The 14,365-nt window shown below is 50.9% G+C and overlaps 2 protein-coding genes across 2 annotated transcripts in view; one reads left to right on the top strand and one right to left on the bottom strand.

Annotated features, from left to right (window-relative positions):
* Window positions 1–8,085: 8,085 nt before the first annotated feature.
* On the bottom strand, window positions 8,086–10,651 carry LOC309870200 (uncharacterized protein; the record flags this gene model as incomplete). Its single annotated transcript, XM_082742412.1, has 3 exons — window positions 8,086–8,165; window positions 9,360–10,101; window positions 10,376–10,651. 3 exons carry the CDS (start codon window positions 10,649–10,651, stop codon window positions 8,086–8,088), a joined length of 1,098 nt encoding a protein of 365 aa, XP_082598538.1.
* The window catches only part of NUAK1 (NUAK family kinase 1), a 72,099-nt gene continuing 67,833 nt past the window's right edge, over window positions 10,100–14,365 (top strand). The window contains exon 1 of the mRNA XM_082740568.1: window positions 10,100–10,910. Coding sequence (XP_082596694.1) covers window positions 10,650–10,910 — 261 coding nt within the window. The 5' untranslated portion in view covers window positions 10,100–10,649. The remainder of the gene's footprint in view (window positions 10,911–14,365) is intronic.

The following is a 14,365-nucleotide window of genomic DNA, read 5'->3' on the forward strand; positions in this document are numbered from 1 at the left end:
CGTAAAGGCACCTGGATCTGTGTCCCAGAAGACTCCAGGAATAAAGGTAGGGGTGCCAGAGATGGTGCTGGGAGGGGGGAAGCAGGTGTGGTTTTTCCCTCGTGTGGGTTTCCAGCATTTGTCCATACCATGTTAATTTGGGCAGTCGGGGTTCTTTGGTCAGAGGTTTCAGGAATCCTGAGCCCGGGACTTGTCTTGGAGGAGCAAAGGACAGACAAATCTGGGGAGACTCCTGATCCATCCAAATTCCTGTTGTCCCCTTCTGTCGCGCTGGGGGAGGGAGCCTGTCTCCTTCAGCCCCACGTATAACATGGAAATCCTCTTTGAAGCTATTAAATATAAAATTAATTGGCCTTTGTCTTTTAGTGAGCTGTTTGTGACATTTTTCTTTTTTAAGATTTATTTATTTGACAGAGAGAAAGAAAGCATGAGTAGGGGAAAGCAGCAGAGGGGTGGGGATAGGGAGAGGCGGACTCTGCACTGAGCAGGGAGCCTGATGTGGGGCTCGATCCCAGGACCCAGGGATCATGAACGGGGCTGGAGGCAGATGCTGAACCGACTGGGTGGCCCAGGTGCCCCTTTTTGTGACTTTTCTAGAACTGCTGTTTGTGAGATGGGATATCACTTGGCTACTCCCTATGGTGTAAGCAGAAGACCTGAGTGTGAGTCCTGGCTCCTCGTTTGTGGACTGTGAGACCTTAGGGAAGGCCCTCCAACTCTTAGTGCATCCGGTGAAATGTGTGTATTGTGGCAGGGGAGGGGGGGCAGATAAAATCATCTAATCCCAAGCAAAATACTGTTATGAGATTTAGGAGAGACTGCAAGGGTGTGAGCGTTTTGCAAACTGTAAAGCACCACATCAGTGGCTGGTGTTAGATGCATCCCGAGGGCAGAGGACTGTCCACTATTACCCTTTATCCCCAGCCCAGACGCAATGACGGCATTGTTAGGGACGCTCTAATACCACATGCCGGCTGAATGAATGAACAGGTGGATGCCGAGAGTCATGAAGGGTGGGCAGATTGGAGATGCGCCTGTTAAATTCAGGATTGCAGAGGATGAGGCCGGGAAGGGAGCAGGAGAAGCAGGCTTTTGAGAGGAATCTGGGGCTTGTGGCTCCTCTGCCGGGAAGGTGGCTAATGGATCCCTTACCAGCTGGCCGCCTGGGCCCAGCTGCCAGGCCCAGGGCCATCTAAGGCCTGGATGACTGCCCCCGAGCAGGTGGGCCAAGAACGTCTGTCATCACAGGCCGGTTGGTGGCTCGAGTGGAATGCCCGGCCTCTCATGCCTGCTTGTCGAGCCTAAGTCCCTGGTGACAGCAAACAGAGCGCCCGTGGACCTGACACGGAGCAGCCCTGGGTCTTGGCAGGGCAGGGCTGAGGGACCCGTATCCCAGCATTAGAAATACAAATACAAACAGGACAGGTAAATATGGCAATTGTGCAGGAAATCTAGATGCCAAGACTATTTTTTCCTGACCTAGTTTTTTTGTTTGGGACAGAATTACTTGGGGCATTGAAATTGCTTTACCTGGTTGGCACAGGCCTGAGAGAATGAATCCAATGTTATTATTTAAACAGAAGAAGAGCAGCTACATTTTGTCAGTGCCAATGTAGGTACTATGTTAAATGCTTCAGAGACATTGTCTTCATCCTAGAAGATAAAGCATGAATCCTGTAGGATCATATCAGACGACTCTGGAAGGTGAATATTACTATACCTCTGTTTTATAGACGAGGGAGCTGAGGTTTGATTATTTAATTACTTACCAGGATCATAGAGCTAGCAGATCAAATAGCTGGAAATCAAAAATTATTCATCTATCCATTTATTCATCCCATGCATAATTATTGAGCACCTGTTATGTGCCAGGTACTGGGGATTTATGAGAGAATCATGTAGATAAAAATCCCTGCTTTGTCCAGGCAAACACAACGAAGAACCAGATTGTGTAATGTATTACGTGCTGGTAAAAGCAGCAGTGAAGAGGCAGACAGGTAAAAATGGGTAAGAAGGCCAAGTGTCTCGAGGGAGGAAGAAAGGATGGGCTGCAGTTTTAAACAGGATGGTCAGGAAAGACCATGCTTAGGTGCTTTGACACCTAAGCAAAGGGTTGAATGAGCTGCATGGATCAGAGAGCAGAACTTTGATGCCTTTGAACTTTGTCCCCTGGGTTGAAAAAAATTGGAGACCAAGGAAGATTTTGATGGATTCAACTTTCCCTGGGTTCATTTCCAGAGTCAGAAATAGGAAAGTAAACCAGGGAGGGTGTATAGTTAGTAAAATCCATCCATCTGTCCGTCTGTCCATCCATCCATCCATCCATCCATCCATCCATCCATCCATTTATCTGTCCTTTCAGTGTTGATATGTTACAAGCCACATCTATACTTCTATTAGAATAAGGAATAGGATCTAGATCTATATTGCTGGAAACAGTAGCCCCTAGTCACATGTGGCTATTGGGCACCAGGAATGAGGCTCTGTAATTGGGAACTAAAAGTTTTATGCAATTAACTGAAATTTAAGTTAAAAAACCCTGGAGCTGTGTAACATTTTTCTGCGAAATATAATTTCACTGTTTCGCTAGGGGTATATTTCTGTTTCACCATTGAAAATTCAGCTCTGAGATGAGGTTTCCTATAAATGTAAAATATGGCAATGGATTTCAAAGATTTTGTGCAGAAGGAAGAATGTAAACTGTCTTGTCAATGGGTTTTTCTATTGATGACATATTGAAATGATCGTATTTGGGGCATATTTGGTTAAATAAAATACATTAACAAGATTAATTTCTCTCTCCTTTTTAAAAACTTGTTTTGAATGTGGCTGCTAGAAAAGTTAAAAATGTCATACGGGGTTCACATTATATTTCTGTCGGACAGTGCCCTTCTCAGGCTGACCATCCTGGAGTTCCAGGGCAGCTGGGCAGAGCCGGACACATAACTGAGTCATTGTAATACCATGAGGTATGTGCTGTAAGACACCCAGGGGACTGAGTGTCCTGGGGACAGAGAACTGAGCCTTTAGTTCTTTCGAAAGGGGAGGTGACGTCTTAAGCTAAGTCTCTGAGATGAGTGGCAGTTTGTTCTCCGGAGGGCAGGAAAGGGGACATCCCAGGCATTGGCCACAGTGTGGGCAAAGGTGGAACAGCATGAAATGGAGGTGTCCCCAGAACACACATTGCTTGGTAGGAGGAGGTGACACAGATACGGATCAGGAGGGTACCCTTAGGGTCAGGCCACGTGGGGAGAGGATAATGAGCAGGAATCAACAAGACCAAGGTGCCATTGCTGGGTACCAGCCATTCTGCCAGAAGCTCTCTCCTACATTAGCCCATTTGCTGACTCCTTTGACATTTCTTGAGTGCCTGCTAGGTGCTAAGCATTGTTCTGGGTGTTGCATATACAGCAAGGAACAAGACAGACAGAGTCCCAGCCCTCATGGAGCTGACCCGCAGGTCAGGAGGAAAGATAAAGAGGACAGAACAAGGAGGAAAGAGAACAAACAAGTCAGAGACCTCTAGCAACTTGGGCACCTCACACAGCTGGTGAGCGCTCAGGCCAGGATTCTAATCCGGGTCTTTTTGATGCCAAGGACAATGCTCTGCCTACCCTGTAATGCTTTCCCCAGTGAGTCTCAGGCTGAGACTTTGGACTTTGCCCTCAAAGGCACAGGCAATCAGCAGACTCTTAGGAAGGGGAGACACGAAGTCAGATAGATCCATGTTTTAGGAATGAACCACAGTGAGTGCAAGGGGAGGCACTGAGGAGGCTGTGGTGTCTTTGTAGGCACCTCTCTTTAGCCTTTTTCAGAACCCCGGACCCCCATCACTTCCCTCCCTCCCCAAGTCTATTTTTAATATCACGGCTGGAGGGAGACTTTTCAAATCCAAGTCTGAGGGTGTCACTGTTCTCATCAGAATCGACCAATGGCTTCCTGCCTGCCTCACTATAAAACCCAGAGATCTGCCATCATTCCACAGAGCCTATAGGATCTGGTATTCAGGTAACTCTCTGGCCTCAGTGCCCACTATTCTCCCCTGTTTCACAAACATGCCAAGGATATTCCTGCCTCAGGACCTTTGCGCTTATGAGGCTCTATATCGGTGAGGCTCTTTCCTGAGATGTGCATATTAGCCCTCAGATACCCAGACTGTACACAGGCTCGCTTCCTTAGGGCCTCTGCTCACATGTCCTCTTGTCAGAAAGTCTTCTCCTTACCACCCTCAACATGTTCTGCCTTTTTAACTTGATTTGTTCTCACCAGCCCTTACCATCACCCAACAGGGCAATACATTTATTTGTCCATGGCTCATCTGTAAACCTGATGAAGGTGGGGACTTCATTTTTGTTCACTTTTGTATCCCCAGTCCCTAAGATTGTGATGGGCCCATGTTAAGCACTTAGCTAATATGGCCAAGTGCATTTGCCCCTCCAGGGAGCAACATATAGAAATGAGCCCTTTCTATCCCCCTCCCTTGCCTAGAAATCCCCACCCCCATTTAACCTCAATGAAATCCAAAGTCTCTTCCACTGTAGCCAATCAGAGTTGTTCTCTGCAATGACCCCAGTGCGTCCCTGCATGGGACATGTTTACTCTCGATTTCCTGGCAGTCACCCTTTCCAGGGATGGGAAGGTGGTGTTTCCTGCTCTGGAGTCTTCCTGGTGCTTCTGCTGTGGAGGAGGAATTTATCACATTTTGGCTTCTTTTGTCTATAAGAGAACTTTCCAATGCCTCCCCACTGTTTTATTCCCCCAGGGAAAAGCTATCTTATTTTTCAGTATGATGTTTAAGACAGAGAATACGAAGCAAATGGAACTGCTAGAAGTCATCTGCTTGCCCACACGGGCAGTGAAGGAGTGTGAAACTTCCATGTCCAAAAGGAATCAAGAATTGTCAGTCCTGGGGGTCATCAGAGTACACCTCGCCTGGTGATGTCATTTCACAGAAGCTAAGATATCTGCTCAAGTTGGCAGCCCCTGGGGGACAGCTGGGGCTAGAAACCCTGTCCTGACCTGTTGGTTGTCCCCGTACTGTGGTGGATGCCCAAACTGATGTTCTTCCTTCTCATCGGGGTCCTCTGCCTTTGCAGTCACCAAGTAGATGAGACAGGGTGCAAGGGAACGCTCAGTCTGGATTATTTCGGTTGAACTCTTGTCATAGCAACTGATTCCATTCATGATTCTGTGCCTGGCCTTCCCGTGTATCCTTGCACGCACCAAATACAATATAATCTAGAATAGGGAAGGTGGCAAATCACATTAACAGCTAACATTGATGGGGTGCCACCCCTACCTCCTGCTGACCTTAGTGCTTTTTATTGCATTAACTCAATCAATCCTCAACAAAACCCCTTTGAGTGGAGGTATTACTAATGTCCCTATTTGAAAGGGGAGACAGTGGAGAAACAAAGACCAAGTTGCCCAAGATCACACACCTGGAACGTGATAGAGCCAGGATTTGGACAGAGCTGGTTTTGATTCTGGAAATTAGGCTCTTAACTACCCTTCTAACTGTTTCTCTAGCTACTCAGCAGGGGAAGAAACACCGCTTTTTGTTTTGATCTCTGATACATGTAATCCAGGAAAAACTAAAAGAAAAATTCTGCCCGAAATAACCTGCTTTCTCCTGAAGTCAGCAAGTAGACAGCACACATGCACGTGGCATCTTTGGTTCCAACTCTTTGTTTGGTTGTGAGTGTCTTCCATTTTGCTTTTCCTGCATAAATACAGACTTAGTGTAAGCTGTATGTATTAGGGCAGTATTAGCTGTTGTAACAAACCAACCCTCTAATTTCAGGGACTTAATAGAAGGTTATTTCTCACTCTTGGACCAGTCCAATGTCCTGCCCTTAGGGTGGCTTTATTCCTCAAGGTGATTCAGGGACACAAGCTGCTTCTTCTTCTTCTTCTTTTTTTTTTTTTTTTTAAGATTTTATTTATTTGACAGGTAGAGATCACAAGCAGGCAAGGAGAGAGGTAGAAGCAGGCTCCCCAGTGAGCAGGGAGCCCGATGTGGGGCTTGATCCCAGGACCCTGAGATCATGATGTGAGCTAAAGGCAGAGGCTTTAACTCACTGAGCCACCCAGGTGCCCCAACAGGTTTCTTTTATCTAGTGACTCCACCACCCTCTGGTGTCTTGGAGTCCTTGGCTTCTGGCTAGGCACTTTTTAAACACCCCAGCCTAGAAAAAAGTGAACATCACTTGGCTCCTATTCCACTGGAGAGAACAAGTCACATGGCCAGGCTTGGAGGCAGGGGAGACTGGGAGATGTATCCCCAGCTGAGCAGCTGTCTGTCAGTCAGCACCCTGTGGAAGGACAAGCGTGACTATCTGGTGGTTACTTAGCAGTCTCCTGCCCCAGGGAAGAATACGTACCTTCTCGGGTTGTTCCTTAGTGTAAGATGTCTAGCAGACTATATACTTACATTAGAAATGGCACGATGAAGCATCTAGGTGGCTCAGTCCATTAAGTTTCTGACTCTTAGTTTCGGTTCAAGTCATGATCTCAGGGTCGTGGGATCGAGCCCTGCACTGGGCTCTGCGCTGGACACGGAGCCTGCTTAAGAGTCTCTCTCCTCTGCCCCCTGTGCCCCGCCCCCACCACTCACATGCATGCGTGCACATGCTCTCTCTCTTAAAAAAAATAAAAAAGTCACAATCTTAGGTAGCCTTCTAGAACCTCATCTAGAGAAATGGAAGATAAATGTCAGCCAAAGCACAGCCATTCATTGATATGAACTAAGATGTCAGGGAGCTTAGAATAGGAGTCAGAGCAAAACCTGAGTCAGAGACTTGGGTTCCAATTCTGACCCGGGCAGCTACTGCCTGGTCATAGGCACCTTAACCTCTTGAGGCTCCCTATTCTTAACAGCCAAATGGGGCTCACAACGTCCACCTTCCATTTTTATGATGGTGATTATAAACAATACATATAAAGGTCCTGGCAGACAGTAGATGGCAGGATAACTAGTATGGTGATGTTTTCTGAACAAATATTCCTCAAAAAGCAAACATACTTTCTTTTAAATTGCTTTGAAAATATAAAAGTATAATAAAGAACAAGTAATGAGACTTAAGTAAATATGAGTTGAAGGGCAGTGCAGGTGTCATGCTTCCAACTTTGGATGTTATTACCTCTGTCCCGTAATGAGAAGGAAGCCAGGAATCAGAGTCAAATCATGTAAGTAATATGATTAAATGGCTTTTAATTGCCTCAATGCCAGCAGCAGTCATGCAACATGAAGAATAAGTATAACAAAATCAAGTATGATATCAATAGCCACGATTTACTGAGTGCATATATTATATCTCTTAATCTTCACACAAGCCCTCATGCATATTATTGTTAGCACCCTTAATACCACCTGCCGTTCTGAAGATGAGAGAAGGGAGGCATAGAGAGCGAAAAGAATTGTCCAAGATGGTCAGTTACTAGTGGCAGAACAGGGATTTGAACCTGGGCTGTCTGACTCTAGATCTCATGCTCTTAATCAAGCAGCCTGGGATCTTGTCAGAGGAAATGCGTTATCTACGTGAAAACACTTGAGCACAACGCACGATAACATTGTGCTGAAGTGTGGCTCAGATTATAAATGCTATAGGAATTCAGTCTGGAGAGGAACTCCCAGTGCCTGGGTAGGACTGTGTGCCAGGCATTGTACTGGGTGTTTCCATCCTTCCCATTTAAGGAGACAAGGCATGACATGTGTAGAAAGAAGAGCTTGAGCTTTGGAAATGCACAGGTAGGATTTAAATCCTGGCCTTGTGATTCCAGGAAAATTACTTAATTGAAAATAGGGACTATCACAGCCACCTTCCAGCAGAGGGTTTACTATTATCAAATAGTATCAGATACTATGATAAAACAGTATTGGAATAATATCATAATCGTATAATATTGTAATCGTATCAAAATGCTATTCATTCAACAAATACCAATGAAGTCCCAAGCATTTGGGAGCAATGCTGTTAGCCAGAATAAGCTACGTTATGCTGTTTTAACAAACAAACCCCAAATCTCACTGGTTGAACATAACCCAAGTTTAAAAATCTGCTCACACTACTTTTCTAATGCAGGCTAGCTAGACCTGCTCGGCCGTCTTTGCAGGGCCTCACACTGGCCGGGAAAGGCTCTGTCATCGCTGTCATCTTCAATGGCTGAGAATATAAGAGTGCCAAGATTGAATTTTTGGGATTGCCCATTGGCCCTTAACAGTTTCTACCTGAAAGCAATGCATAGCACTTGTGCTCTCATTCTACTGGCCTACGAGAGTCATATAGGGTAGTGGATTACTACCACATCTCTCAGGAGGGAAAGAACCAGGAAATATTTGGTGAAGAGTTTCAATTCCCACTACAGACACAGTCTGTTTACCTGTAACACTGTTCTGCTATTCCCTATATTAAGGAGAAGAAACAGAGGTTCTGAGAGGTTGAGTCCTTTGACCAAGGTCACACAGCTTACCCACCGGGGAGCCAGCATCATGCACACTTTGCTCACCCAGACTCTTTGATTTTCACACACAATGTCGTACAATGCCCACACAATGCGGACGCACAATGCCCACAGACTTCATAGAAAAAACAATACGCTTTCAGAATGGGGTCAGGGAGGCCCTGCAATTGTGGAGAACAGCGTAGTAAGGAACAGAAATGGCCTTTGTCTTTGTATCATGCAATAACCCGTGTGCTCTTGGGGAAGGCAGGAAGGGGCCAAGCGGGGTTAATGTCAGCATCCCTAGGAGAGAAGCTTGGACAGATAAGGACAGATAAGAACTGGACTGGGGCAGAGGCACGGGGATGGGGGATACGATGATGGAGCATTTTAGGCCGCTTCTCTTGCAGCAGGGAGGGGGCCCAAGGGCAGGACAGGCTGTTGCAGGAGTCCAGAGTAAGGTGATAAGCGAGGGATGGGAGCGAAGACAGCAGGAATGCAGAAGGGATGGACCAGAGAGTTGCAGAGGAAGGCTGAGCGGGGCACCCTGGTGAAAAAGTAAAGACCAACCAGGCAGACAGTCTTCCTACCTCACTCTCCCTATCCCAGTCTACTGCACCATTATTTAAAAAAAAAAAAAAATTCCCTAAAGCCTCTTTTTCTCTGGCCTTGCAGCTTCTGAGGAGGTGTGTGTGTTTTGGGGGTGGGGGGGGGCAGCTTCGTGGATGTCTGAATTCCTTCCTGCCTGAGCCTCAGCTTGTGGGGTACAAACGCCGTTACCAACTTCAGGATCTGGTCCTTTCAGTTCAAGGAAAACTCCCAAGGCCCAAGGGGGCCAAGAGGCCTGCAAGTCGCCTCTCGCTCAGAAGGCTCCCGGCCCTGCTCCCTCTGAGGTCCCCGTTTCGCCCACCTCCCACCTCCGAAGGAAGCAGTCGAGGACAGGGTGGGCGCCCGGCTCCGTCCCGGCCCCCACAGCGCCCCACGTCCTCCAAGCCCCCAACTCTGTCCTCCCCTCCAAGGCGGCCGGAGTCCCGGTGATTGTCGGCGGCCGGCGGGCCGGCGGCGGTCCCCAGGTTCAGCCTCTCGGCCTCCCTTCTTCCCGGCCTCTGCCTTTCCTCGGCGAGGGAGCGGGGCCGAGGTCGAGGCGCCCCTCTTGGAGTCCTCCGCGGAGCACAGCCGGGCGGGCCTGAGGAGGGGGCCTCGGAGGCGGGGTGCCAGCCCCGGCTGGACGGGAGGGGTGCGCACTGCGGCGGAGCGGCCGTGACTCACCGCCTGTAACCCAACACCCGCCCTGCTCCCCTCCCCCAGCCTCTCCTGCGTCTCGGGCCTGGCGGCCGCGGCGACACCTAAAACAAAATGAAGGGGCGCCCGGGCCCCTGGCGACCCCGGCCGGATCGCGAGCGAGCCCCGGCGGCCTCTGGCTCGGAGCGCTCCCGCTTCTCCCGCCCCGGGGCTCGGCCAGCCGCCGCCGCCGCCACCGCCGCCGCCGCCGCCCGGGCGCCAGCAGGCGGGGAGGCCGAGCAGCCGGAGCAGGAGGCGGCGGCGGCGGGCCCGCGGTAGCTGCGGCGGGCGAGCCCGGGGAAGGGGCGCCCGGGCTTGGAAGCCTCCGGTCCGGGTCCCAGCCGAGCGAGGACAAAGCCCCCCGGCCGCCGCTGAGGCCTACCCCGCGCGGCACAAAGGGCGAGTCGCGACACGCACCCATCCCCCTCCCAGCTCGGGTGGCCCCGGGCCCCGGGTGGCTGCGGGGAGGTGGGGAAGCCCGGGCCACGCCGCCCCTAGCTCCCCTCCCCCGGGGGCCGGCCGAGCGCGCGCCGCCCCCGCCCCCGCCCCGTCTGCGCGTCCTCCCGGGGAGGGGTCGGGGGGCGCGGCGCCCCACATAACACTCCCCCGCTTGCGCTCGGAGCCACCCCTCTCCCCTCCCTCCTGCGAGCACCGCCGCCTCCCCTGCCACCGCCGCCACCTCGCCCGACGCTCCGCAGCTCGCCGCGGCCGGGGGGCGGTGCGCGGACCGTGCGCGCCGGGGGCGCCAGATGTGCAGTCCGCGCCGCCGCCAGTGACCGAGCCGCAGTCCGAGCGGGATCGGGCCGCCTCTCCGATGCTGCGGGGGCGACCTTGAGTGCGCCCCGGCTTCCTCGGCGGGGACCCCGACACCGTGAACGCTGTGCCCGGTCCAGCCCTCTCCAGCCCGGCTCGCCCAGCTTTCCGACATGGAGGGGGCCGCTGCTCCCGCGGCCGGGGACGGCCCCGACTTGCGGCCGGGGGCTCCGGGCTCCCCCCCGGAGGTGGTGGCGGGGGCCACTGCAGCCCCCGCGGCGGCGGCGGCGGCCCCGGAGCCCAGGAAACCGCACGGGGTGAAGCGGCATCACCACAAGCACAACTTGAAGCACCGCTACGAGCTGCAGGAGACCCTGGGCAAAGGCACCTACGGCAAAGTCAAGAGGGCCACCGAGAGGTTTTCGGGCCGAGTGGTGAGTGGGGAACCCCCACCCCCTCCCCGGAGCGAGGGCCAGACGCGGCTGCGGACCCAGGGCGCCCGGGCCGGGGGAGGGGGTGGGGCTGGAGCACTGAGACTCTTGTCCGAGAGGGGCTTCCCGGGAACCCCCAGACAGACTCCTCACTCTCCCCCAGCTCCCCGTGACTCAGGCGTGTTTCTCTCTTGAAACACTTGTTACATCCTGTCTGCGCATATTTTGGGGGTTTTTCTCCCAGCAGCAAAGTAGTGTTTATGATTTGCAAACACTTTGCAGTCGTTGGGACCATGGAGGTCTCCTTCCCGGGCACGCATTCAGACCAAGCCCTGGAATGCCTTATTGCTCTAACTCCGAACAGACCCACATTCTCATCGGGGAGCAGGTCCCCGGAGTCCCGTGTCCTGTACGTGAGGGCGACCCCCCACTCTCCCACTCCTACTCTCCATCACCCCGGGTGCTGCTGTGAGCTGCAAGAGAGGGTGGACTCCTGCCTGTTTTTTAAGAGAGTGGGTTAGGGAGCAAAAGTGAAGGCTGCTGCACGCCTGAGGGTGGTGACAGTTCGAAATGCCCAGGGCATGGGTAGCTGCACAGATGCTGGATTGCAGCAGACCTCACTGCATTTCAGGTCCTGGTTGGAGGGCTGCTGAATTGCTTTAGGGGACTGGGCCAGCCTCCCCACTCTTTGTGACAGCTGAATCCCTGCCAGGGTCCCAGTCCCATTTGGAAAACATTGGAGTACCTTGGGGTCTCTGCCTTGTCCCTAACTTGGCGCGCTGTCCTTTTCCTTTCTGTGGAACAGGCCCTTGAAATGCACACTGCTTGTGGCCAGAGGGTTGGGTTCAAAGTGACTGACTGTTGCAGAAAGATTTTTGTGTGGTGTGTGGCAGAAAATTAACATGGTTCTTGGATTTGAAGCATATCAGATGTATTTTAATTGATTTAGGGCCCAAGTCAGGAACTAATTATGGTACGCCTCATGTGCACTTTTGGGGGGGGATGTTTTGGGGCCCAGGGTTGCTTATAAACTTAACGAATGACCCCGGGGTAAAAGCAAAATGAAGGGTTGAATGAAGTGGTAGGTGGGTTGATGTTGCTATTTTTCTTTTCAGTCTGTACAGGGACCTTTCTGTGGAGAAAATTGGGCCCCATTCAGAAGGTTTAGCCCCCGAATTCTCAAACACTTGGGTCCCTGGATAACTCCCTCATCTAAGCTCCATTGTTTGGGTTGATCCAAATGTATTCTGTAGCTTAAAAAAAATGTCTGGGATAGGTTAATTGGAAACTTGAGACATTGTACATTGTATTTTTAAAGCTGTCTCCAATAAACAAATCCGATATCCAGCAGTAGTTAAGAATTCACTCTGGGCAGGTGCCATTTTTTCCCCAGAGGTTGAACACGTTAAAGAGGGAGATGATTGTAGAGATGTCCTCTGAGGAACACACTTTCAGGTCAGTGGAAGAACAGACCGAGAAACGTGCACTTCATTCATGCTTTTCTTCTGAGGTGATATTCCCCAGGCTGGATGTTGAATAAGCAAGGACTAAGCCTGGCTCCTTGCTCGGGTTGTCTTAATAGCTGTTGAAGAATCGCGCTGGGAAGTTGGAAAGCGGAATAATGAAAAACAGACCCGGTCAGAGCTGCAGGTTGAGGATGTGAACTCGTGAGGGGCTGAGTGGTAAGGGTGTGTCTGGGATCTGCCAGGGGACCCGGAAGCCTGAATGCTGGGGACCTGCCGTTAACTGTTTGAAAGAGTGAAATCTTGTCTTAGGGCCCACTCCTTTGTGAGCTTCGCTGAGGCTTCCTGTCGGGCCTTCGGCTCGCCGTCTGATCCACAGACGAGGTTAGAGTGGAAGGGATTGCATCAGTAGCCGTAGTCGGGAGCCTGCCTTTCTCTTTTGGTGGGTGTCTTTCCCTTTATTTGCAGAAACTCTGAACATTCCGGCGGGGTTTAGTAGAATGGCCACTAGGGGGCGCCCTGAGAACGGGAGAGGCTCGTTTCTCCGTCTGGAGACTGGAGTCCTGCTCCGTTATTGTCCAGCCCTGGTCGGTTCCCATTGTGTTATTAATTTCAGCGAAATCTCTTGTTTTACTCAAACATTATGTAAAGATTTTGAATCTGGTAGCAGATCCAGGCTCAGAAACTAGCAGTCCTCAAACTGCTTTCTATTCGATAGATAAACTGAGAACGTTAGCAGAATCATCTGGTGAAAGGCTTGCATTAACCAGATGGGAAAACTGAGGTTTGGGAATGGGAAGTCCTCCTTGGCCTTGGGTCCTCCCCCTGCGGAGTACAGTGCTCACAGATGGCGTAAGAACTTAAGTGAGAAACAGGAATTGTCAGGTGGAAAATTCCCTGTGCCTGGCTGAACAGAAAATAAAGCAAACACACAAAACAATTGTTTAGCAAGTCGTTGTCGCTTGGACAGTGCTTGGTGACTCAGATTCTGTCAAGAGCAGCAAGACATTCTCATCTGAAGTATGAACTTGGAGTTTGCTTCTGGTTCTAGGGATGGACTGAATAGCTACAACTTGCTTTTGGGGTGCGGTGGAAGAGATTTGAGACAGGGCGGTCTCAGGTCTGCCTTTTCAGGTTTTGAGTAGAATTCCGAAGTGATGTTTTCATGTCATTTGTACCCCTGTCTTTTATGGCACCTCTCAAGAGGACAGCGGCTTTAAGCCGCATTGCCAGCGCGGGTGGCTGGCGTCCCGGGCACGAGACACTGTGGGATCAGCACTCCTACTGAAAGCAGCTCAGAGACAGAGAAGTGTTTAAAAATGAAAATGTTGTGGCTTTTAATTGCACATCTGGAAGGGCCTTCTGAATCAAACAGAGCACCACGCAGCATCATCGTCTGTGTTCTGGGAAAGCCACTTCTGAAGAGGGCTGTAGGACCGGGAGCTTGGAGTGGCCCTCGGCCTGGCCTCGTCCAGGCACGCTCCCTTCTGAATTCCCAGATGTGGTTTGTGGCCACGGCCGGAGGGTGTCCATGACACAAGGACTCCAAGTGGCTTGTTCTGGAGATTAACACACCCCACAAGGACGCACTCTTGCAGAAGGGCTAAGAGCCCTGGTGGACATTCGGATCCCGACTTTCTGGTAGCTCTATGAGCTTGTGCGAGCTCTGTAACTTTTTGAAACCTCAGCTTCCTCATCTGTAAAATGGGCTACCAATAGTACCACATGCATGGACTTGTGTAATGATTGAGTCAAATAATCTATGGAAAGCCTCAGAAGGTGAAATTAGCCAGTTTAGTTCCTTCCGTGGACTTTCCCTTAGATTTTAAGACCACCAGGGAGACCTGGAAGCTCAGACAAACCAGTGTGCTTTCACTCAGAGAGTGGTAGGGGAAAGAACCCACTTTTCAGATTAATTAGGGAAGGCAAGATTCACAGAAAAGTGTGCCCATAAGAAGCCAGGACCATCAGCCAGCTTCTGATAGGATCTGAATG

This window comes from Mustela nivalis (assembly GCF_964662115.1).
Source record: "Mustela nivalis genome assembly, chromosome: 7".
Lineage (NCBI taxonomy): Eukaryota > Metazoa > Chordata > Mammalia > Carnivora > Mustelidae > Mustela > Mustela nivalis.